Source organism: Paroedura picta, chromosome 1, assembly GCF_049243985.1.
Source record: "Paroedura picta isolate Pp20150507F chromosome 1, Ppicta_v3.0, whole genome shotgun sequence".
NCBI classification, from domain to species: Eukaryota; Metazoa; Chordata; class Lepidosauria; order Squamata; family Gekkonidae; genus Paroedura; species Paroedura picta.
Genome location: NC_135369.1, coordinates 42,443,225 through 42,468,463, shown reverse-complemented (window position 1 = coordinate 42,468,463; position 25,239 = coordinate 42,443,225). Strand labels below are relative to the sequence as shown.

Here is a 25,239-nt window from a genome sequence, read left to right as displayed (position 1 = left end):
CTCGCGCCTTAGTGCTCTGTGCTCTTGTGTGAGGCGAATTGCCTCAGAGCATCACTGCGGGGCGCGCTTTGTTGGGCTTTGGACGTGCGCTGCGGTGTGTTGCGCGGTGGGCTTTGCACATCCCTCTTCCTTTTCCAGAGCCGACGCCATGTCCTCGCCGTCGTCGGGGGAGCAGTACGAGGAAGAGGAGGACGGCGCCTACGAGAGCCAGGCCAAGCGGCTGAAGCCCAGCGTCGCCGCGGAGGAGGGCGAGATCGAGTACGGGGCCGAGGAGGGCGAAAGCCACAGGGAAAAGGCCGCCCCTCGCGGTGGGGGGTTCTCCGGCGGGGTAAGGGGCTCCATCGTCGGTCGTCCCGCTTCTCGCGGGAGGCGCGCGCAGTCGGATTCTGGGTATGCTTACTCGAGAGTAAGTCGGGTTGTTCAGGGCGGCTTACTCCCGCTGGTGCGCGCTTAGGACTGGAGCGCTGGGTAGTTTGGGAGCCCTCTTGGATTCTTTATCCCACCAAGAAGGAGCGCAGATACTTTGGCGGCTTCTGTTTCAGATGCGTATCTTTTCTCTAAAGAAGCAGATCACTTCGAATAATGATATTGTTTTTGCAGTGTGGAAGGTGGCTGTTTCTTTTACCCAAAGATGACTGGCGCGGGGAGCGTACATTTCTAATTCAGTTTCATACTTTCTCCCCTCTGCTGTCACATAAATCTGAGTTGCCATGTCTTTCTCACATGACATTAAATCTTCACTCCCCCTCCTCCTCTAAAGGAAGTTGAAACAGGGATTGCAGCCCCCACCCCTCTATACCGACCACTTACGCTCTTGCACAAGGGAAAAGAGGGGCTTTGTGCATAGGGCGTGGGGCAAGCTGCTGACAGTGTTTATCCTTCCCATGAAGATATATGATTGCCACTATCTTTTTTTCCTTCTTGGGAAAAGTAGATTTTAAAAAATGGTGTGGGGGAGGGGAGAGGCTGTTCTGCTGTCAGTCATCCCTCCCCAGTGGAGTCCTGCAGTGTTGGTGGGGATGGTAGTATTCGTCATCTCTTTGTGTGCGTCATAGCCATAAATTGACCAAACTAGTAACTGGAGAGCAGGATGGCATATCAGCTCTCACCCCTCCCGTAATGTGGTGATATTTCTTTGGGATCTTTTCTTGAAGATAATTGTAGGAAAGGTGTTCTTTGCAAGCTGTCATTTATCAGACAGTTGCTTCAGCTAAACAATGCGCTGGATGGGTCTTGTTCTATGGTTCCCTGAACTGATTGATGACTTCAGAGATCCTCCTTTGTGCCTGATACTCATACTCTATGTGTATCAGGAATTATGTATGTTCATCATTGTGGATTCTCTAGTGCTAAATATGAGTCTTTCAAGAAACAATCTTACATATGCAGGCTGTGAATAAGATGGTTTGTGGATATGGTGTGGATGGTGTCCAACCTTATATTTCTTTGAACATGTAACCAGAAGCTGCTCTGTGTGTCCTGAATAAATCATGATCCAATGGATCTAACACAGTGGCTGAATATGGTTCAATTATGTTGTTAATACACATATTTTAAAAAAGAGACCTTTCAATGGAGGTAGCTTCCTTCAAGAATCTTAGAAACTGGGCAAGCAGTGTCAATAGCTTTCATAAAGGTTGTGTAAGACCTTCATTTTAAGCAAGCTTTTAATCTATGAAGAGAGTGATGTAATGCTTTGGTGGGTGCTTCTACACAGTTAAGTGTGTAGTTTTTATTTGTGTAGCTTTTTACTTTGATGCTTGGCTATACACGTATGTAGTTTTAAACATCTCTTCTTGATTCCAACACCTACAATAAGGCTTTGCACTCCTCCTTTTGTTATGCACATTTATGATGAATGTTATGCACATTAAGTAGAAAAATAATGATCTCATTATTGTTTCAAAATCAGATGTATTCCTGACTCCTGCATATTTCATTTAAGGGTATGAGTTTAAACAGTTTACCTGTGTATTTAGACTAGTAATTCTCTGTTATGGAAGCAATACTGTAAGTCCCTCGCCATTATGATGCAGTAGTTTATTGAAAAGTGTGCCTTTCATACTTTATGTAATATTGATGATGATTGCTTGGATTACAGTGACTGATAGTAGGGGAAGAAATAGTGAAGGCTTTGAGATAGAAAGATACCAGCATTTTTATTTTATCAGTAATTTATTTTAGCAGGTTTTATATTGGAAAACTAAGTGAGTTGTTTGTAGATGCTGTATTGCTCAGAGCAATAGAGAATATAAAGTTCTTTGCTGCTAGCACTGTAACTCTGCACATATCAGTCATCCTGTGTACCCTTTACACTTTCATTTCTAGATTTGAGAACACTCTGGTTGTCTTTTGCACAGTGCAGTAGAGGTACATTTGCAGTCAAAATGCATTCATAGTCAGAGTTATAGGCATGCCTAATTATACATTAGCATCATTGACAAATAATTTGTCATTACCATTCTATCAAGAAATAGATACACAATAGTTACTATAGGAGGGTTTACATGTCTCCCTCAACAAATGTACTAGTCGAAAGGAATGTATACTTGGTGCTAGAAGAATATAACCATCCCTTTCGCCTTTTTGATACCCTAGTGCAGTGGTCCCCAACCCCCGGTCCAGGGACCGGTCCCGGTCCGTGGATCAATCAGTACCAAGCCATGGCTCCTCCTCCCTGGCTGCTGCCTTGGGGGCTGCCCTGCCACTCTGCCGCCAGCTCACCTTTGGTGCTCTCCAGCGGCCGCCATGGCTGGGGCTCCCCCTCGGCATGGCACTGGGCTGCTGCTGCTGGCAGCTCCCCCCAGTGGTCGGCGGGAAGTTAGGGGCGCCAGCACGAAAGCAAATGAAGCAGAGGCTTAGGCAGCGGCAGTGACCTCCCTCGGCAAAAGACTACCCCCCCCGGACCTCAGTAAAATTGTCAACCATTGACCAGTCCCCGGTGATAAACAGGTTGGGGACCACTGCCCTAGTGAATATTGTACAAAGCAGCTGCACGAATCTCAAGGATACTTGTTGAATAGCACACATAACATCCTTATTACAGGCAACATAGGTCTCATCCCTGTATTCTTGTTTCATTGAGACCATTTCCACACTGGAGACTCCATGCCAGGCTGCATACTGGAGTTTAAGTCCCAGCAGGTTGCCCTGCCTCCACCTACTCCCACATGGGGGAGCATGTGGCCCGGTGTACCTCATCTGCCCCGGATTTGTGCTCCTACACAGGAACCGGGAACCGGACAAAGTTCCCAGAGTAGAAATGATCTGCTAGACCCTTTAAAAATGTTTCCTTTTCAGTTCTTTAGAAAACCTCTGATACAGCAAAGAGTGTTCATGCAGGCCTCCAAAAAGGCAATGAACACAGGCAAGATTGCCAGAAATAATAAATCATTTTATTAACAGTTTCTTAAATTTAAGTTGATGAGGTTTGGGGGAGCTGTAACTTTTCCTGCTACACATCTGATAGCTTAAAGCATAAAAGTCTGCAGCCTGTATTTCCTGCTCTCCTTCCATGTTACAGACGAGAAATGTAATGCCAGTGCCACTGGCTTCTAATTAGCACAATTTTAGTACCAAGAGTCAAAGATTACTTGCAAGACAACTAAGTATGCAATATTCATAGCCCAAAGTAGCAAATTTATTTAAACTTGAACATTTAAGGTGTTGATTAGAATTTGGTGGGGAAAAGATTAAGAGATTTGTTGTTTGTTGCCTGTAAAATTTTATTTGCTGTATTAAGATCTGTAAAAACATCTAATGTTTGCTTTTGTTAGGATGTAGGTGGAAGTCATCACAAAGTTTCAGTTTCTCCTGTTGTCCATGTCCGAGGACTCTGTGAATCAGTTGTGGAAGCAGACCTTGTAGAGGCTCTTGAAAAATTTGGAACCATATGGTATGTTTACCTTGAAGGATTCACAGCTAACTTTTAAAGAGAATGCTTTCTACGACATTTGCTGAACTATTTAATTTGTAACATGAGAACAGGCTTTGTTCTATCATCATTTTAATGGCTCATTGATATTTAAGTTGCTGAACTAAATTGTGGTTATAATTACTTAACCAGGACTGACTTTCAGAAGTTCAGAGTTTGCAGTAAAAAATTTAAAGTCAGATCTTTAAGTAAAACTTTGAACTATATATTTGTGGAACATTCGTCTCAGAACTTCCACATTATATTTTGTCTTGCCCTTTGTATATAAAGCCCAGAAATAATTTTCTTGTTGAGATTTGAAAGGGTATACATTCTTTTCCTAAGGTGGAGAAACCAGTTTCCCTTCTTTCCAATTCTCCTGTTTGCTATAGAGTAGCACAATTCATTCTGGTAGCCAAGAAAATACAGGTTAGAACTGTGTCTAAAGGCTGAACTATTTTAATTGTATATAGCAGTGGTTCTCAACCTGGGGGTCGGGAACCCTTTGGAAGTCGAATGACCCTTTCACAGGGAGTTGCGGCAGGGCAAGCAGCTTGGCAGGGGGGGGGGGGTGCTGCAACTGTTACCACTCCTCTTGCAGGTGACTGCGCATTGCTGCCAGCCACTCCAGCAGTGGTTGGGGGTCACCACAACATGAAGAACTGTATTAAAGGGTCGCGGCATTAGGAAGGTTGAGAACCACTGGGATATAGTGAAGTTGTTTACAAGTTTTTAATATACAGTGAACATGCTTTATGCTGTAAACATGAAGCCAAACAGTTGTTTATAGTATGCAACTTGAAGTAAATTGTGTTAATTTGTTTGTTTTGTAGTTATGTGATGATGATGCCATTTAAGCGCCAGGCTTTAGTGGAATTTGAGAATATTGAAAGTGCCAAGAAGTGTGTGACATTTGCAGTAGATGAACAAGTATATATAGCTGGGCAGCAAGCATTTTTCAATTATTCAACAAGCAAAAGAATCACTCGTCCAGGAAACACAGATGACCCGTCTGGTGGAAACAAAGTTCTGCTCTTATCAGTTCAGAATCCTTTATATCCAATTACTGTGGTATGCTTTAAAACATAATTTTCTCATGTAAACACCTGTTCATATTTTTATATTCTTTCTTTGATTTGGTCACCCAGATGTGGCTGACAGAAAGTACTCTTGGCTGCCATGCCAGTCTCCTTTTTAAATAGCAGGGCTGGGTGCATGAGCACTCCCAGGTCCTTTAACTGCTACTCTGTTCTGTCCAAAATTAGAGGGTCTTCCAAAGGAATCCCTTCCATCTTTTCTGGATTCCGATTTATCTTTTATTTCTTAGCTGCTTGACTAATTAAAACGTTAAGTACTAGTTTTTCTCACAATTCTGCATATTATTCTGGGGCAGGTATTAGTGGTGAGGAATTTCTTCAGTAATTTGGAAATAAGTGCATTACTTTGCCAATGGAAAATATTCTCTCTTAAATAATCCAGTTCCCGGTTAAATAATATTTTCTGTGTTAGTGCATTTTACTTGATGACCATTTGCTGAATCTTTTTGAAGACTATCAAGCAATGCTCCAAATATTTGTATATATTTTTCTTCTTCTATAGGATGTCTTGTATACAGTGTGCAATCCGGTTGGAAAAGTACAGCGTATTGTTATATTCAAGAGGAATGGAATACAAGCCATGGTTGAATATCCTTTCTAAAACTTTAACTTTTATTTGATGTTAATTATTAATGAGTTATGTTATATGACCAGTGATCCCCAATCTGGCACTATAGTGCCAACTAGTGCATTTTCTGATGTCCACTTACTACTTCAAAAACACTCCTTCCCCAAAGCAGACTGGTTTAAGTGAAAAATCCTTAATACAACTTATGTTTGAATCAGTTTTATGTGCCCAGAAGGCAAAAGCAGCACTCAATGGAGCAGACATATATGCAGGATGTTGCACACTAAAAATTGAATATGCACGGGTAACGTTCATACTATTTTAAAGTTCTTATACACTTTTGGGTGGGAAAGCAGGAACACTGGTTAAAACTTTTGTCTATTTCAACAGCCAACTCGACTTAATGTCATTCGAAATGACAATGATAGCTGGGACTACACTAAACCATACCTGGGCCGACGAGGTAAGTGTGTTGGTAATGGTTCTGCGTGTGTGTGTTTAACCATATATAAAACATGCAGTTAGCTTGTCTAATGCATTAGTCATTTCAAGCCAAGTATTATTGGTGGTGTTCTGTAAAACCTTATTTTGTAATCCTGAAGCAGAATAACTCTCAACATTAGTGCCCCCTGCTGGTCATATTGAGCTATTTAGTTCAAGAAGGAGCCCACACATGCAAGCATGTTTGCAGTACAAGGACTTGCATTTCTCCAAGCAGCTCTCACTCTTTGGAGGAGAGGACCCTGATGCAGATTATTTCTTACAAACTACAAACTTGCACACTGCTTCTCCATGGAAAGGATTGTTCCCCATATGTTGGACAAGGCATTAAGAAGGATAGAGGACTCCAGCAGGCTGACTCTACACTTCATCATGCACCACATCGGCATCATCAAAAGGCCCTCTGAAAAATCTCAGACTTGCAACTCACCTTGACTGCATACTGCATGCACCATCACCACAAGCATGTCAAGGAGGACACTCACACTTCTTCTTGTTTGCATGGTATGAATACCATGGTAGACTGTAGCAAATCTAATTCAGCTTGCACGTGTTTTCCAAACCTATGTCCCTTAAAACTGCAGATGTAGAATGAACTCCATTAAATGGACAATCCAAATGCTTGTTTCTCTCCTGTAAATTGTTGTAATTTTCTTTTCTGTATGTAAGAGAAAACTGGCTAGGTTTTCCAGTGTAAATGTTGTTTTATAGTTAACTGAAAGGATGCATTTATTTCAAAATTACTGGAATTCAGTAGCACCCTGTCAAACACATCCCCTCAAGTATTAACATCTGATATAAGGTATAATGTGTCTTCATTTTTTCTTTACCACAAGACCCAGTTGGAACATTACTTTCAGCAGTAAAACCATTGCATGAAGATGTAACACATAACTGCTGTGTAGTTTGATTTCTGTAAATATTCCCTGTAATTAAATGATTTGTGTATAATTGCTGTAATGTACCTTTTGAAAATCTAGGCATTTATAACATGGAATTGGGAACTTACCTTATCAAGGTAGAGTATCTTTTAAGTCTTAAATGTGAAAGTGAAGGCTTCAGATTGCCTTTTAACTCTTGTCAGAAGGTTGGATTTTATCAGTAGTGCATTGGCTTCTGAAATGTCTTAATAAAACTTGGACATGCAGAATCGAGTTTTTGTAAAAAGTTAACGAGGGGCTGCAGTATTGGATAGCAGATTGTCCAACTTTAGAATATGTATTAAAGCTCAAATTTTGTTTCCATAATGACTCTATACTAACTGAAAAGGTATAGAGGGTTACTTTCAGTGACTCACTTGCTCATATTAAGCAGTTGACTGACGGTTTATTTATGGACTATGCATTGCCCCAATAGATACCATGGGAAATTATAAATTGTTTGGGCATACTCAGTGGATTCTGGCCAAACAGCCCACATGCCACATAACAACCTGCTGTTGAAACTCCCCTAATTTCCAAAAGGTTTTGCCATGCAACATTGAGGGCTTTGATATTAGATATACAAGTCCACAGCTTTCCTGGGTATGTGTAAGTAGCTTTCTGTTCTTTGGATCCAGCCCTAAGATTTCCTTTTTATTTGATAGACTTACTTTGCAGAATAAAACGTAGCAAAATGGAAAAATCTGTAATTAATATTTTTCTTGATATTCTTCATTCTTTATAAATTTTTCCTGTCCCCAGAAACTTTGAACAGGAGCATGTACAACTTTCTGTCTATAGTACTGTCCCATTTCTTAACTTGGAAAACTGTCCATAGAAATTCTAATTAAGCTAGACTGGCTTTGCACCGGGGCCAGGAAGCCCGGGATGCTGCCAGGCAGGGTAAGTGGCAGCGGCCGGGGGGGCAGAGGTGGGGAGGGGCCGGGGAGAGTGGGGGGGCTGGGCCCCCTCCACATGCTATGGCGTGCAGTGTCCCTACAGGGACAGGGACAGTCAGGCTGAAAGGCCCGCACTGTCAATTATGCACAGCGCTGGCCCGGCCCAGCCCCTGTAGGCACCCACGGTATCCCGGAAGCTGCAGGAGTTCCCATGTTCCCATAACATGGGATTTCTGTGGCCCGGGGTCGGGCCATGCCTACACTGGCGGCAGGGGCATGCATAATCGGGGATTTTCCCCACTGCCCTGCTGCCGCCAGCACGGGCGTTCTGGCCCATGCATAATGGGTCTAAGTGACAATGTTTCTTATACTGACATAGAGATGAAAAAGGACCAAGAGGACTGAAAATGTTTGCTTTTAAAGTGAGCTTCCTGGCATTCCTACAGAAGTGGCCTACACAAGCATGGGGTTGCAGCAGGCTAATTAATATGCATCCTTCTCACCATTACTTCTTTTCTCTCAAACAGCTTGTAGAGTTCTAGCTTTACCAAGACAGCTTTGTCAAAGAGGCATCTACTCAAGTTTCTTACTTGAGCTCATTGCTTAATTGGCAACAGCAGTCTATCTGGCTGTTTAGATTCCTTTTTAGTTATATTTATATCCTGTCTTTTGTGGCTCTTTGGCCTCATAGCAACTTTGTGGTAGGTTATTATGATTTTTTCCTCAAATCAACTTCAGAGCTGGTGCAATTTGAATGTCCTTTTCCCTAAACATGTCTAACCAATTCATATGACACAAAAATGTAAGTGTAAGAGAAATATGTTTGTCTTTAATTAACCCCCAAAATAAAATTTCTGCCTTCTTTTATATAAATAGATTTTATTCATTAAATCATTCACATATAAAGGTTATCCTCTGGGGAATAGGGTTCTTAAAGCAAACCTTTTAAAAAGCAGAAAAATACCCCAATAAAAATAAGTTTTATGGAAATCAGTTTTCTTCCTAGGGAGACAGATTTATTTCAGGCCAGATTGGCGAGGGGTTCTGTTTTTTTGTTTTTTTTTGGGGGGGGGATCATCTGGGCATGGAATTATGGTCACTGTGGGTAGGCATATAATTGTAAGTTTCCTGCATTCTGCAGGGGGTTGGACTAGATAACCCTGGAGGTACCTTCAAACTCCATGATTCAATGATTCTGTTCTATGAGCATGTTTAGGATTTGTGCTAAAATCTTTCCCTCTTTTAATTACGCCCAAAGTTGAATAAAATTACAAGATCTCTTGCCCCTTAATTTCATAGCAGTGGTTTTATTACAAAACATGACTAGCATGCCCAACACTGAAAAATAACTTTAAAAAAATCAAAATTAAAGGTATGAATGCTATTGATTTTTTTAATTGAGAGATATGAAGCATATACTTAACATTCCCTTTGAAATATATCTGTTACATGGTGTTTAGCTGTGGCTGAATATTTCTTTCTCATTTTTCATTGTGCGGTAATAAAGTATCAGCATTTTTATTTGCTTAATAAAAACAAGCAGCATGGGTTAAATTTAACTGCTGCTTCCTAAGAAAATTTGTAGTAAACATTTGGCTTTCTTAAATCACAACAAGGTTGGTGCACTGCTTTTATCCAATAGTGTTGACCCAGGTTAACTTTACATTCTTGTATAAAATGCAGTTTGCTGAAAGCTTTCCATTGTTAAAAGTGCTTTTAAGAGTGACATTATATGGCAGCTCTAACAGACTGTAATGAATACTGCTAGTATATTAATGTGAAATCCTTTCAGCACTCCCTTAAACCAGTAGCTGTTGACTTGACGATGTATGTACGCACACTTGGTGCTCTCTGTTTACTGATTATGAAACCATGTAATACAGGTTGTTGTTGGATTTTGCTGAAACTACTTGAACGAAGCCCACTTTGAAAATGTGTTGCTGTTGAAGCTAATAGTATGATTCAGGTACTGTCCTTCAAAAGTACTGCCTTCACAACTTGTTTTTAAGAGATTTATAGATAATTTTTGGCTCTACTGTATTGTCTGTAGTATGTGATATTAAGGAACTCTCAGTGTCAAAATGTTTTTTGTATGCAATATTTTAATGTTAGTTAAACTTTGGTGTCCTACAACTGTATTGTATTAGAGAAAATCAATGTAAGTGAATAACTTAAAAGAAATCAAAAGTAATACCTTAACATAACTTGGAAAGATCTGGCTTGCCACTGTTAGAAACTCGATGCTGGATTAAATGGACCCTTGGTCTGATCCAGTAGAGCTGCTCTTAAAGTAGTAATGAAATTCCATTATATTTGATTCTTCAGTTTTTGTTAATACTACTTTTTCTTCTTAGACAGAGGCAAAGGCCGTCAGAGGCAAGCTATTTTAGGAGAGCACCCCTCTTCGTTTAGGCATGATGGCTATGGTAAGTTATTGAGATGTTTATATGGATTCCAGTATATTGATCTGAAGAACTGTTCATCTGCCGAATCATACTAAAATGTCTGCCAGTCAGAGCTCATTGAATAGGGGGTAGGATAAAAACGTGCTAGATAATTTTAAAGCAAACTGGGAGAAGTACTACAGTTACTACAATCTTGCTTGTTGGCTCTCTGGAAATAATGTGAACTAAGTAACCCCAGTATGTAATGACAAACTATGATTTTCTGTGCTGGGAATTAACCATGAAAATCCTTAAGCTGTTGTGCACACATCATTATTCTACTGACATATCGCTTGGGATCTGAAGACTTCGGTATGCCAAACAAACCAGAGTGGTGTTGTCACATTGATCTCTTAACTATAAACCAGAATTTTAAACCATGGATTAAACTTGATGTATGAGCAAGAGAACAAAATGGCTAATAATTTGTTGAAACCCAGAAAGTCTTCAGTTCCTGAACTGCAGCATAATTAAAGTGGTTCTAGTCCAACTCCTAACCTTGTAACAAAGAAAAATCATCATTTGTCATAACAGAGCAGCTTCCTTATGTAATCTAGAAAATGATGCAATCTAGAAGATGCATGCTCTTTCAAGATCCAAAAGCAGCCCTGTGAACTATTGTTGGATTGTAGAGGGACTTCTCTGTTTTGCACAGCCTTGGAAGTTTCTGAAAACTACATGCTATTTTTTGATAACCTAGTTTGATGATGGTGGCTGAAACGTCACTCTTCATCAATAGAAGTAACTAGTTTTCACTGTGGTAAAGGTTACTCTTCCCACTTTCTCGATAGGCAAAGTTTATGTAACTTAGGGTTGTCAACTCATAATTTCTACCAGTTCTGGTCCTGCTTGCTGTGCAGTGATAGATTTTGGAATTCCTCCATTCTTATTTTTCCTTCAAAAATAATTTGGGAAAGTGCTATAGCCTCATTTTGCCCTTCTCCTTCCCTTTTTAAGGAGCTTTTCTGCATGCATTTTTCTTATTGGTTCTGATTTTATCCCCTGATTTCAGTACACGTTTTTCTGCCTTTAGTTTTAACTTGGATTTTTTTTCTTTTTTCCCCCTGGTTACATACATTTAAAAAACCCTGAAAGATGGGAATTCAGAGGATCTCTAAAGCCTACTGTTTCTACACTCCAGCAGTGTATCGCTATTTAAAGTGCAGAGTGCCGTGACACCACCAATGAGAGTGCCCTCCCTTGAAAATCCTCATTATTGAAGGCATGTGGGGAGAAAATAAACTCACTCCACAGTTGTGAAAATGCACAGGAATGGCAGATATGTGGAACAACCATGCCCAAACTGATCACAGTTGATAAACTTGTGGATAAACTCCCAATAAAATTAGTAGGAAGTTGAGCATGCAGAAAAGCCCAAGGGGCCGAAGGCAGCAAGGTTTCTTCTTATGATGGCACATTGCTGCAATAAATTATCAGCTCAGTCTTTGGTTACTTTGAAAAATGTAGTTATAAAGAAAAAATTGTTGCAAGTTTTGAATAATTGTATCTTAAATGTACCCATTAGATCAATGAAGCTGCTCCAATCACATTAACCAGCCAGTTGTTTTCTTTAGGTTCACATGGTCCCCTGTTACCATTGCCAAGCCGATACAGAATGGCATCTCGTGACACTCCAGAACTTGTTGCTTATCCGCTTCCCCAGGCCTCCACCTCTTACATGCATGGAGGGAACCCCTCAGGTTCTGTTGTCATGGTTAGTGGATTGCACCAGCAAAAGATGAACTGCTCAAGAGTCTTCAACTTGTTCTGCTTATATGGAAACATTGAAAAGGTAAAAAAGTGTCAAGGTAATAACAATGAAATGAATTAATATTTTTCTGCAGAAGAGAAGTAGATGTCCTCTTCCCAAATCTGCAGACTTTGTAGTAATGCAGCCGTGTGGTCCTGATTACACCAGCAACTGCTTAGATCAGTGTAACTTCATCTTAGTGTAGTTGGAAGCAGAACTGAAAAGAAAAATGGATATTGTTGTAGACAGAGATCATATCAACATAAAACACCTGTCAGTAATGGTGACCCCTCCTTCTTCTCCATTACCCATATGTGGAACAAGTCACTTCACATAAGGCAAGGATGATATGTCTCCATGACATTACCCTAGCCCAGGGTTAGTCAAACTGCTGCCTTCCAGATGTCCATGGACTACAGTTCCCATGAGGCTCATGGGAATTGTAGTCCATGGACATCTGGAGGGCCACAGTTTGACTACCCCTGCCCTAGCCTATCACACAGACAACTCTGAAGGTGGTAGCCACACTATAGCACCCCAAACCCAGGGTGAATCCCTGCTGTGTAGACAGCAGGAGCCTGTAACGTTTAAGGATTCCTGTAGATGAGAACTTGAATCACCTTATGTAACACACAACCTGCAACCAAGCACCATTTTCACAGGAGAGCTTACAGGAATAAGGAGGGAAGGATAGACTTTGGAGGACCACCAAAAACAATAACAACCCCCCCCCATTATGGCTGCCTTCAGAAAAGGAGTCACCATGCAACCAGAACAATGCTGGTATGAGGAGAAGGACCTTTTTATAACTGATGTAAAGGGAGATATGAGGACAAGGAAGGATGAATCTGCACATGTACAGCAAACATCCCTTTCTCTCATCTCAGTATTATAAATCATTGAGAAATGGGAGGGGCAGGGTTTGTCATGCTATGTGGAATTGGACAGGAATTAAGGAAAAGCTGTCTTGGGGATTACTGGCAAGCAGCAATCAAGTTAAGGCAGAAATAAAATAAACGTATACCTCCAACTCCACAGTGCATGGTTTTTACCACACCCAGTGAAAGAACCACTATATTTTAGAGCATTTATAATCTCCAGTTTGACCTGTCAGTAAAACACCGACTGACAGGGGTCTGTGGATGAAATTGCAGTCTTGTAGAACAGCACAGGCTTTGCAATGATGTCCTGGGTTCAAGCTCTAGATGCAAATGCGTAATGCCAGAATCAGTTGAAGGCAATGGACCAGTAATGCCATTAAGCTGTCTTGCTGCCTGCTTCTTTCATCCTTTGTAGTCATATTTCTCCCCATTCATGTGAATGATGGTTTGGGCCTGCAACTTATTATTCCTGTAGACCTATTTGTTTATCCCTCTTCTATATTGCAAAGCCCAGCATCCACATTTACTGTACCAACAGTAGCCAAGGTAAGTTAAGTAAATGTACTCTGACAACACTTCAAATGGCCAGTGTGACTAGGATGCAATAACCTGGTGAAACATAGTGATGCAGAAGTTCATATGGTTTCTGCCCATTCTCAAAGATAGGTGAATAATTGATGTGGGAAGGATCCAAGTTAACTAGCTCCCCATTAACACTGCTGAAACGTTTAACTTTAATTATCCTTGCTAGATTAGAATGAGGTTTTGGTTAACCTTGTTCTAGCTGGGCTGCTGTGCTTTTGGAAACTGTAAGAGGCCTCAGGGTAAAAGTTTATAATGAAACCTTTATCTGGTTAAGTAATTTACAAGTGTACATAAGCATTGCTAGAACTAGAGAGTTTGCAGCCACCAGCATGAATATCTGGTTGTTATTTTTGGTCTTGCCATAGGGCTCACTTGTGGTCTTCATTAAACCAAGATCAAGGAACCTCTGTGTTTGTAAGAGCTACTTGCCGAGGAATGGCTCACAAGATCCTCCTTTCTGCACAATCTATACTTACTCTGTGCCCATGAGACTGAGACTACTAGCAGATGGCAAAGGAGAAAGGATGTAGAGTTATCACATACTACTGTGAGGAGAGACAGGACATTTGCAGAAGTCATACCTTAGGGTAGATCTTTCTCCTTTGGACATGTATGTGATACATAGGGTTGCCAGGTGTTGGGAGAACTCCCTGCAGTCCCTCTCATGGACCATCAGTGGCAAATTGGAGGGGTGTGCCAGCATTCCATCATATCACTTTCAGTAAAAAACATAAGTGACAAGATGATATGGGGGGCACTGTGGGATTTGCCAGGTTTAATCATAAAGGTTTTGCACATCCTAGAGCCACCATCCACACATCATGACATTACTTCAGGTTTTCACAGTGATGCTGTGCCTATGTTGTCTCCTCCTCCCCCAATATACTTGGGGTTTCCAGAATACAAACCTTACTGGTGTACTTTTTCATTCTGTTCCTTTTAGATAAGCAGATTGTAGATTCATAGTGGATGTTGCTATTTTGAATCCTGAGATGTTCTGAACAAACGTGCTAGCAGCGTTCCCTTCCAATACTTAACCGGCTTTACTTTGGATACAAAGTACACTTTTCTGAGTGCTGTGCATCTATGAGCTATCATATCATATACCCCAGCATCTCAAATAAGTGGCATTTACCCAGAGTTTATAAAGTGTAGGAATTTGATGGCTACAGAATTAATCCGAACCCCGTGCTTTTTTGTGGCTGTGCAGCTGTGTGCGTGAAGAGTCATTTTTGGTGCTCCCCTGAATTCAGTGGGGATTCAACATACATCTCCACTTTTGCCAGTGTCTTGCTATGGGAGCATAGGAAGTGGAAACCTGGTTTAATAAACCCTCGTTAGAATCTTTGGATATTGTATAAGGTCTGACACTCCTCCAATACTATCAAATCCTCGCCTTGAAATGAACAGAAATAAGAGTTAGTTTATACTGATTTATCTCTTATTACACCAGTGTCCAGATCTGTCAGATAGACCAGTGCAAGGTACTTAATACATGTCCCATAGCTGGCATGGCATTGAATTTCAAGTTATTCTTTAAACTATATTGATTCTCCCCCCCCACTGCTGCAGGTTAAGTTCATGAAGACTATTCCAGGCACAGCTCTGGTGGAAATGGGTGATGAATATGCTGTTGAAAGAGCAGTCACACATCTCAATAGTGTCAAGTTATTTGGGAAGAAGCTTAATGTTTGGTATGTGTGCTTTTAATTTTTCACTGTAATACTAATACCACAACAACTATAAACAAAAATTATTTAGCATTGTTCATTTATGTATTAAGTAGTACAATTAACATACTGATATTTCTAAACAAACATGTTATAACATTAAAGATATCCCCTGTGTAAGCACAGAGTCATGTCTGACCCTTGGGGTGACGCCCTCTAGTGTTTTCTTGGCAGACTCAATACAGGGTGGTTTGCCAGTGCCTTCCCCAGTCATTACCGTTTTACCCCCCAGGAAGCTGGGTACTCATTTTACCAACCTCGGAAGGATGGAAGGCTGAGTCAACCTTGAGCCGGCTGCTGGGATCAAACTCCCAGCCTCACGGGCAGAGCTTTCAGACTGCATGTCTGCTGCCCTACCATTCTGCGCCACAAGAAGCTCTATAAGTGGGTAGTTCACTCAAATAATTGACAGGTTTAATATATTGGTTATACATTTATGGAAGTTCATGTCGTGTTGCTGCATTAGACATTTGCTTTGGTAAGGGTGTCAAAATCTTTAAATATTTTGTCTACAAAGAGGTGTTTTTTTAAAAATAGTATTTATTTTTCAATTGTAGTGTATCCAAACAGCATTCAGTTGTTCCTAGCCAGATATTTGAGCTGGAAGATGGTACAAGCAGTTACAAAGATTTTGCAATGAGCAAGAACAATCGGTTTACTAGTGCTGGCCAAGCATCCAAGAATATCATCCAGCCACCTTCTTGTGTTTTGCATTATTATAATGTTCCACTGTGTGTGACTGAAGATACCTTTGTAAAGGTAGGAATAGAAGTTGTTGATATTTTCAATTTTAAAATAGAATATAGAAGTCAAATGTTCCTCTCTATAATAAGTTCCTTAACATAGGTTCTATTCATCTTTCGTGTTCTCCTTTTGTGTATTGGATACTGTATCTTTACAAGCTAATATCCTACTATGGAAAGCTAAATGTTAAAGTACAATATCGTCTATTTTTTCAATATTAAACAACAAAATGGCTCTGTTAAAAGTTTGAATGAGCACTTCAAGCCCAGGCATCAAAGGGCCATTTCTCTGCATATGATGTGTACAAGTTTATCACAGAATGTCAGCTGTCAACTTTGTAGGCTTTGTCCCAAATAATCCTTGATGCAGTTCATCAAATTCAACCAACTATGTAGACTATCTCTGAATCTGTTCTGATTTCTTCAGTTGCATTTGCATAGATGTAAATATGTAGTTGACTATCACCTAAATATTGAAATTGCATTGCCAAAGAATCCACCCAACTAATAACTGTAATCTCTGGTGCAATTATTTCTGTGAAGTCTATATAAGGTCAAGTGATTTATGGTGTAATAAAGTTGGTACCTCCTGACAACTCTTCACTGGAGAGATTGAACAGTGAAGAACCATGTTGAAAAATTGCAACTTTCCCCAAAACTCTCCTCCCCAGATATTCTCTGAGCCATTAAGGGTTTGAGCAGTATTGCTTCTCCTGTTTCTTGGTCCTTTATCTGATTCTCAACTTCTGTCAACATTTAATCTCTTCTGGGACATTTTTGAGCCCCCCCGGTTTGGATGCTGGTTTTGAGACTTTCACTTACTTTGTGGGGGGAGCGAAATGGACATTCCCTGAACTGGGGAGAGTTCCTGAACCTTTTCTGTAGTTAGAATGGTTTCCCAGCTTCTCCCCCCCCATTCCATACAAAGGCCACCAAGTTTGCTATTTCAGTGTAGTAAGTATTAGAAAGGCAATGTATCTAGAAGTCTTTCTGAAATGTAGGAATTATAACAGATGACATGATCAGTCTTAACTTTTAATCTGGCCTGTGCCTGTCAGCCAAAAATATCATTTCATGCTCTAGAATTAACTTGCCTTACTCCAAGAAAGTCTATAGTTTAGTACCATTACAGGCTAATATGGAATGTTTATTTTAATTGTTCAGCAAGTAATGATACTATTTAAATATGGATCTGCAGTTTAGGAAGAATTCAAGACAAATGGATCAGCTTGACCACTCATAGCACTGGGAAGCAAACTGCATTCCCTTTTTCTCTGTTACTTATTTCATATTATAATTAAAAATGAGAGTGTATCTGGAACTGTACTTTTTATATTCCTCAGATACCCTAGTAATACTGTGGAATCAACTAGGATTTGATTCTTGCTACTTAGATTGACCTGTTTTCACTTGTTCTTCTGACAGCTGTGTGATGATCATGAAGTTTTATCTTTTATCAAATACAAAGTTTTTGATCCAAAACGTAAGTAAATACCTGATTAAAAAAAAAATTAATCCTACTGATTCTGGTTAGGAAAGAACACTTTTAAACTCTTGTTTTGACAGCTTCAGCCAAAACACTTTCTGGACTGTTGGAGTGGGAATGCAAGACAAATGCCGTGGAAGCTCTTACTGTACTTAATCATCACCAGATAAGAGTCCCCAGTAAGTCATCTAATTTAAATATTTCTCAACTTTATTTTTTGTCTCTTACATCATCAGCTAGATAGGAGTTGACAGTAAGCTATAAAGACTTATGAGAAACCTAGTATTATTGTTTAATCTCATTTTTATGCTGAGGATGCATGGTGCTTGCCTCTCTTCTTTGTTCCACTGCTGTTTAAGAGAGCTTTTTTTTTTTAGATGGTTGAATAAAGTGTGTCCCAGATGCATTTTAGCCTATGTGCAACACTCTTTCACATGCTCCCTCTGTCTAGAAAGTCACTTCAATATGTGGAGTCCATGAGATCCAAAAGGAATACTGAAATTTATAAGACAGAGGAATGTGAAACAGGTTGAGATCTCAGTAGGCACACTGACTTCCAAAGCAGAAGCAGCTCCATTATTTGTACTAAAAGAATTGGATGGGGAAAGAATGATGTGTCCCTGGGGCAGGATGCAATTTGAATCCTGTGACTCCTTGATTACAAGTTGGAGGATAGGGCTCAGCATGCCAGTCATATGATCATGCATATGAAACTAAAAAGACCATCTCTCCCCATGTGCCCAACTACAGACTTGAGACTGCCACTTAATGGCTGTTCCCTGTCTTAAAGTAGCTTGCCTGTCATTGACAGATCTGATGCTTTTTCTTTCATAGCTTCTACCCCAGGGATTCCCAACCAGGGGTCCATGGGAGCTTTGGAGGGGATCCGTGACCTGTCCCTTCTTGCCATGATAGACTTGGCCAAAAGCTAGGGAGTTGGCCACTTCCATTTCTCCACCTATCCCCCTCCCAGATGTGAACTCTCTCATGGTTTCTGGGCCTGGGAGAGGGTGGAGCTTGTATGCTTCCTCCTGCCTTCCACCACCTCCTGTCTCTTCCCTTAGTTCTCCCTCAAGCCTGTCTATTAACACAGGGTGGTGATGTCTCTTCTAATATGTCACTTTTGGGGTGCGTGGCAGGGAGCTGTGGTCAGCTGACATCACTTCCGGGACTCCTTTAAGCCTAAAAAATTGTCAGGGACTCCTCCTTAGTCAAAAGGTTGAAGAATGCTGCTCTTACCCTATGAAACAGGCTTCTATGAGGAGATAGGTACTGTCTCTGGAAAGATTTAGAATATGCTAAAAGGCTACTTGTTTGCTTGAGAGTAAGCCACAGGGGATATTTTTCAGTGGGGAAGGGGCTTATTGGGATCTTTATTATATTTGTTAGATTTATAAGCCTCCTTGAGTACAAAAGGAAAGTCAGGGCATAAATATTTTAATTAATAAATATGAGCATGAGATAATCGCAAAATGACAGTTCTAGATACAGTGTTTGGAAAGTGGTTCTTGTCTGTCATGAACTCACACTTCTCCAGACAATTAGGAAAAGAAATGTGCATCATTTCATAATATATGTGAGCTTTAGAATAAAATTGATCTTGCCTTTTTGTTCTTTGTGCCTTAAAATACGTAATTAATTTTTTGCCTATTCCATTAAAAAGGTATCAGCCATAAATATGCAAGAAAAAAAGATTAATGTATAAGAATATAGTTGGCATGTTGTTTTCCTCAGATGACAGCTTGCCCTCCCAAAAGTGGGAGGGAAGGAATTTACCTCACGCTGTCTAGGAGTAATAGGGTAAGAGCCGCAAAGGAGAAAGTTCTCAAGCGAGTGCTTAAATTAACCAGATATAATTAGGGCACTGACAGAAATAAATATTGAGCTGAGCATATAAGCCCATAATAGTAGCTAGAAATCAGGCTTAGCTGTATGTAGCTCATGGTATTTTGGGCAAATAACTGCAGTTATATTCTAACATGAAGTGTCCCATTTTCAATTTCCATCTTTGGAAATTTTTTAAACAGAGGCTAGATAACCATCTGATGGAGAGGCTGATTCTGTGACGGTTCAAGGGGGTGGCAAGTTACAGTAGATGAGCGATAGGGATGTGAGTGTCCTGTGTAGTGCAGGGGGTTGGACTAGATAACCCATGAGGTCTCTTCCAACTCTATCATTCTATGATTCTAAAAATGCGAGCAAACTGGTACAGATATTTATCATGATGTACATCTCATTGTTTTTTCTGCTACATGCATAGATAGAATGGGAGAAATACATTGTTTGGGTCCTCTTCATGTTTTGAGTTTGAGATAAGTTTTGAGAGTATGTAATTTTTAACTAACATTTCTGAAGCCTTGAAAGGGTGAAAGTGAGATATTAAGTACAAAAGCCCGTCTGCTTATGTTTACTCAAGTCACCAGTATGATGGAAAGGATGGCAACACTATAAGCAATCTGTGTTGTTTGAAAAGGAAATCCAGGCGAGCTTATTACTCCAGCTTGTGCTGCAGGCACAAATATGTTAACTAGCCAAGTAAATTACCCTGCAAAGAGTTACATCCCAGTTTCTTTCCCCCATATTCAGGTGATTCTTATTCTTCCCAGACATTCTAGGACCTTTTATTTCTTATCTTATTCTCATGGAAGTTCTGATATTTAGTTTTTGATTTCTGTTACTCTCTCTTTCCCTCTCACTTAAGTCTCTTGGCCATTTCTTCCAAAACAATTCTCTAGAAAAAAGTTGGAAAGCGGAGAATTAAAGATTTGGGCCATGTCCTCCAAAGCCTGCTTGTCTGTCCCACACTCTGAGAAAGCTAAGCATGGCACATCTTCCATAGACTATGAAAGTGTGCCCTATAGGAGGAGGGGCTAAAACTCATAGGGCAACAGTGGCTTGTCTTAGGGAGCACAGCCCCCAGGCACAGAATGGATGCAACACCTATCAGAATCATGACACAGTTCTGCCCAGAACAAGACTCCTTACTTGAAGCCACAAATAGACCCAGTCTTTTAGAGGCAGCTCCAGTTTGAGAGATGACATACCATGGACTGCTTGGGACATCTGGACTCTGACATTCAGCAAGAGTTTGGCTGCTTTGGAGCTCATTCAGGATAGGGAAAGAGACTGCACATATCTTGGGCAACCCCTAGAGGGGCCCATTGCATTAACATTTTTCTGCACAATGCATGTCCTCTTCACCAGTGCTTCTCTCCAGCCCAATTTCAGGGAGTGAATGAAAAGGCTTTTAAAAAGTTTTGGCCTTGAGTTTGTGGAAAGCCTCAAGCAAGAGCAGAAGAGGCAGGCACAAAGGGTTTCCCCTCCCCTGATTCCCTACCATCCTACAGGATTATAAAGATGGCACAAGTGAGCCCTCCAGATCAGGACAGTCAGTGTACAGTCTCTTCAGCCTTTGACTTGTGTTCTCATCCAAGCTTTAAAGGCTGTTTGCACCTCTGAGGATCAAGAAGAAGAGGAAGAGCAGGGGGTTTTATACCCTGCTTTTTACTACCTTTTTTCTCCCCACAACAGACACCCTGTGGGGTAGGTGAGGCTGAGAGAACTCTGACAGGCCCAAGATCATCCAGCTGGCTGCTTGTGGAGGAGTGGGGAACCAAACCTGGTTCTTCAGATTAGAGGTTACTGCTCTTAAGCAATACACCATGCTGACTCTCAAGAGGTGTTGCCTCTGCCCTCTGGCAATGGTGAAGGAGAATGATCAGGAGACAAATTGACCCACTCTTGTTTTCCCAAAAAGGAACAATCTAACTCTTTTCCTTACTCAAGTCCTTCACTCTGACCATTACAAGGGAACAGTTGTCCCCTTTGCAAGCTGTCACATTGGCCATTCACAACATTCTAGAGATGATAAAATCAGAGTCCAGTAGCACCTTTAAGACCCACAAAGATTTATTCAATGTGTGAGCTTTCGAGTGCAAGCACTCTTTGTCAGACTAAAAACTGACCATCATAACAGTAGGAATATAATTATGGTCATTTCTTAGTCTGACGAAGAATGCTTGTACTCAAAAGCTCGCACCTTGAATAAATCTTTGTTGGTCTTAAAGGTGCTACTGGACTCTGATTTTACTATGCTACTTCAGACCAACACGGCTACTCATTTGAATCTATTCTAGAGATGAGTGACATATGCTAGATATTTGTACCACGGTTCATATCAACATAACATATACAGCAGTGTTCAGGGAAATAAATTTTTGTATCTTTATCTGTCCACAGTGGTAGCAGGATCTCAAGACCACTCTAGCCAGGTGATTCAAAGCCTTCTTATCGTTAACTTATGAATTCTGGTGTTCACTGGCACCCAGCATCATCAACACATTCAAGGAGATTGGCTACCATATCAGCTTACCATATTCATACCTGGAGGAAATTTATAAAGTGGCCTCATGGCTCTTAATCTTGCCTGCTATTATAAACTATACTCCCTTATGAATCTGCAGCTGCTGCCTTCAGCGGGAGCATCATCCTGTGTGGCTTTTCCACATAAGTGTGTAACAGCTACAGTCACTCAAGATCTGTGAGCTGCTGCTCAAGATCCCATTCTCTTCTACTCAAATGAAGAATAGATCATTCGAATCCACCATGAAGAGCCCTTTTTGTCAAGTGGATAGAGGAAATTTAGACCCATCACTATCAGGATTTGACCAATGTCTTTTTCCTCCTGATCGTTGATTTTTTAGTTACTGCTTTCCTTATACTTTTTTAAAAAATAAATATTTAATTTTATTGACAATTATACAAATTAAGTTTATCTGTTGTTTCCTCTGATTACAGTTTGTATGCCCCCACCGTTATAATGTTGTTGTCCAGATAAATTTCTTCCTGGGCCTGTTGTAGGGAGATTTTTCCAGTCAAGTCCTTTTGTGAGCAAATTGATCTGGATGCAGATATTTCAGATTCTTTTTCTCTTTGGCAAATGTTGCTAGAAGACCTTTTCAACCTCACGAATCATGGGGCTACTGCAGTCTTGTCCGGGTCGGTTTGCCTCCTTGTTCATTCCTTGTCCCAGGAGATAGTCCCCAGCATTCTGAAAAGAAAGGGAGAGAGAGAGGCAAGGCAAATTTGGTTCATTCAGAAGTTGAGCTGGCCAGCACTTCTGCCATACAGCTCAAGAGTGGTATTGGACACATCTCCATAGAAGGAGCGGATTTAGTAGATAGATCATAACCACCATAAGATAAATAAATGATTCTTTTTATTTATTCTTATGTTCATTTTGTTCTAAGTTGTTTTTATTTATTGATTTTATTAATAATAAATGAGTGAGAAATATGAAGATTGAAGAAGGTAGCTATTTATGAAGAATTCAATGTACATTTTGTCCTTAGCTTCTCTTTTCTGAAACTTAATACTTATTCTATCATCGCTCCAAAGTGAGATTATTTCTCTATACAAGCCAAGAAGCATTTCCAATGTTGCCTTCCTTATTCTTGTATTTATTGTCATGTTTATTGTGGCCTTGTTTTGACTTACATTTTGGTTGGTCTTAGTAAAAGATATACGGCTTTTTTTTTTTAACCTATGTTCGTTGAAAGAGATGCTGCATGGCACTTGATCCACTATGTACTAAGACTGAGATCCCTTCCCCTGCTAATTTAAAGACTTGGCTGTCTGCAGTACAAGTGGGAGAAATATCCCAGCCTGGATTCCCTCTGTCTTCTGTCTACAAGTTCCAGTATTGTGTTCCTCAGCTCTAGGTTTTTAAACAGTGCTGTTTACACTTAAACCTGTGTACTCTTAACAAGGTCTTGGTAGCACATGCATGGGAGGCAGCAGCCATGAGCTGCTTAAAACACTTTTCTAGAAGCAGCTAAGCTTCTGAAACAAGCAGACTGGTATAAAATGGAAAATAATCTCTATTGTTGTGTATTCTAACTATTCAGCATCCTTTTTTATCTTACAGATGGCTCTAACCCATATACTTTGAAGCTTTGCTTCTCTACTTCCTCGCATTTGTAGAGCAGAGGACAGCATGTTAGAAGCTCCTTTCATCTTTTACAAACTTGAAACTGTATGTTGGTTGCAGGCTCTGAAATACTTGTTCATTTTCTTTGTCTCAATCTGCCATTCTTTTTTCCCTGTTTTTAATTAATGGATGTTTACAAACATCACTCTTTCCTTTGGCCTCCAAACATAGATGTTAGTATATTATGAAGAGCTTGTTACCTTGTGTGTTATCTACAGATGTTTGAACTGCCTTATGGGTAGCATGTGCAAAAAATTGTATACTGTCATAAACCTTAAAACACAGTTCCCATAGACCAAGTAAAATGTACACTTTTCTTAAAGGATTTACAATGGGTATTTTCCACTTGAGTTTCAGTGGAAAGTTGGATAGTATACTGGAATATTAGCTGTGAAATTCCTGGCTTCTACTTTTTGGTTGACTGTATTATACAATCCTAAAAACAGAACTGCATTTATAAAATCTTTTCAAATTGCACACAGTGACTTTTGTTTAAAGGTATCTGATTTTTGAGGAGACATTGCAGGAGAAGAGTGAATATCTTTATGTTTCAAACTGATTTTAAATAGTGTCTCCTCAGAATTATTTTTCACTCACATTGGCATGATGTATTCCTAATCGTAGCCTGGAAATTACATGCAAATAAATTATCAACCTTGACTAAATATTTTCTCATTTACTCATCCTGACAAATCATTGCTATTGGATGAAACTTTATTAAGGATGGTTTTGATAGCTGTATTTTCATAAGCATTCAGTTAGAACTGATCTTTTAATAAAGATGGACTTCCCCAGGGGCTAGAAATGCTTTCTTTGCTTTTTTTTTTTTTAAAGAAAGCCCATTTGTGTCTTCTCTCCTTTTCTCCCCTCTTCCCATAAAATCCAAATGTGTGCTCCATGGCTGGCGGCAGAAGAACACAAAGTCTAAAAGAAGATTCTTATAATAAAAAGAATACTGTTCTTAGAATAAGAGCACAACTAGTTCAACAACACCTGACACCATTGTTCCAGACTAGCAACAGACTTCTAACATTTTTACTGAAGCCACATGCATGGAGCTCTATCTTTAAAATAATAATTTTTTTCAACAAGTGGCTTCTCAGCCATTATGTGGAACACATATAAGGTGTCAGTTGTTTAGGGCCGGCACTAAGCCACGCTGGCTGCGCTGCCACCACCGGCTGTCTTCTGAGGCTGTTGGAAGATGGATGGTGGCAGAGCCCCGAGCAGGGCCTCGCGGCTCTGTTGCTGCCGCCTCTCCTGGCTGTCTTCCAAGGACGGTCCCGCTCTCTTGAGGGTGGGGCCAGCCTTGGAAGATGAGTGCTGATCGCAGAACTGAGCTTCAGTGCTCTTATGCCTCTGCTGTCTGCCTTCCAAGGCTGATCCTGATCTCCTGAGGGCGGGATCGGCCTCGGAAGATGGGCAGAGGTGGCAATGATAGAGCACCAAGTCGGGCTGTGCACTGGGCCTCGCTGTTCCGCCTCAGCCTTGTCAGCTGACTTCGTGCCTTTTCTGGTGCACTGCCTGGGGCAGGACTACGGACATCATGTCCATAGCCATTTCCGTTTCAGAGGGCACGCCAGATGATGTGTTCCACATCTACAACAGCATTAAATGTGTTATAAGCTTGAGAGGGGCTTGATTCAAACATGAAGCCCTCCCCCAACTATCTAGCTGTTTGATGCAATTGCTTTTCGAGAGCTTTGCATGGGGACTGAGTATATATATAGCTG

The 25,239-nt window shown here is 40.5% G+C and overlaps 1 protein-coding gene and 1 long non-coding RNA gene across 2 annotated transcripts in view; one reads left to right on the top strand and one right to left on the bottom strand.

The window, feature by feature from the left end:
• The first annotated feature begins 1 nt into the window (after position 1).
• Positions 2–24,171, top strand: HNRNPLL (heterogeneous nuclear ribonucleoprotein L like). The gene is made up of 13 exons (XM_077335462.1): positions 2–328; positions 3,777–3,895; positions 4,747–4,984; positions 5,513–5,598; positions 5,786–5,882; positions 5,969–6,041; positions 10,253–10,324; positions 11,917–12,134; positions 15,131–15,252; positions 15,846–16,047; positions 17,457–17,514; positions 17,598–17,696; positions 23,444–24,171. Exons 1-13 carry the CDS (start codon positions 149–151, stop codon positions 23,497–23,499), a joined length of 1,620 nt encoding a protein of 539 aa, XP_077191577.1. The 5' UTR covers positions 2–148; the 3' UTR covers positions 23,500–24,171.
• Positions 22,245–25,239, bottom strand: part of LOC143836372 (uncharacterized) — a 52,611-nt gene continuing 49,616 nt past the window's right edge. The window contains exon 3 of the long non-coding RNA XR_013230590.1: positions 22,245–22,567. This is a non-coding gene — a long non-coding RNA (uncharacterized LOC143836372). The remainder of the gene's footprint in view (positions 22,568–25,239) is intronic.

Excerpts from the sequence above, each read along its gene's own strand:
- HNRNPLL (XM_077335462.1), top strand. The coding sequence starts at position 149 with ATGTCCTCGCCGTCGTCGGGGGAGCAGTACGAGGAAGAGGAGGACGGC. Across the intron at positions 12,135-15,130 it reads TATATGGAAACATTGAAAAG|GTTAAGTTCATGAAGACTAT; the intron begins GTAAAAAAGTGT and ends CCACTGCTGCAG. Across the intron at positions 17,697-23,443 it reads TCACCAGATAAGAGTCCCCA|ATGGCTCTAACCCATATACT; the intron begins GTAAGTCATCTA and ends TTTATCTTACAG.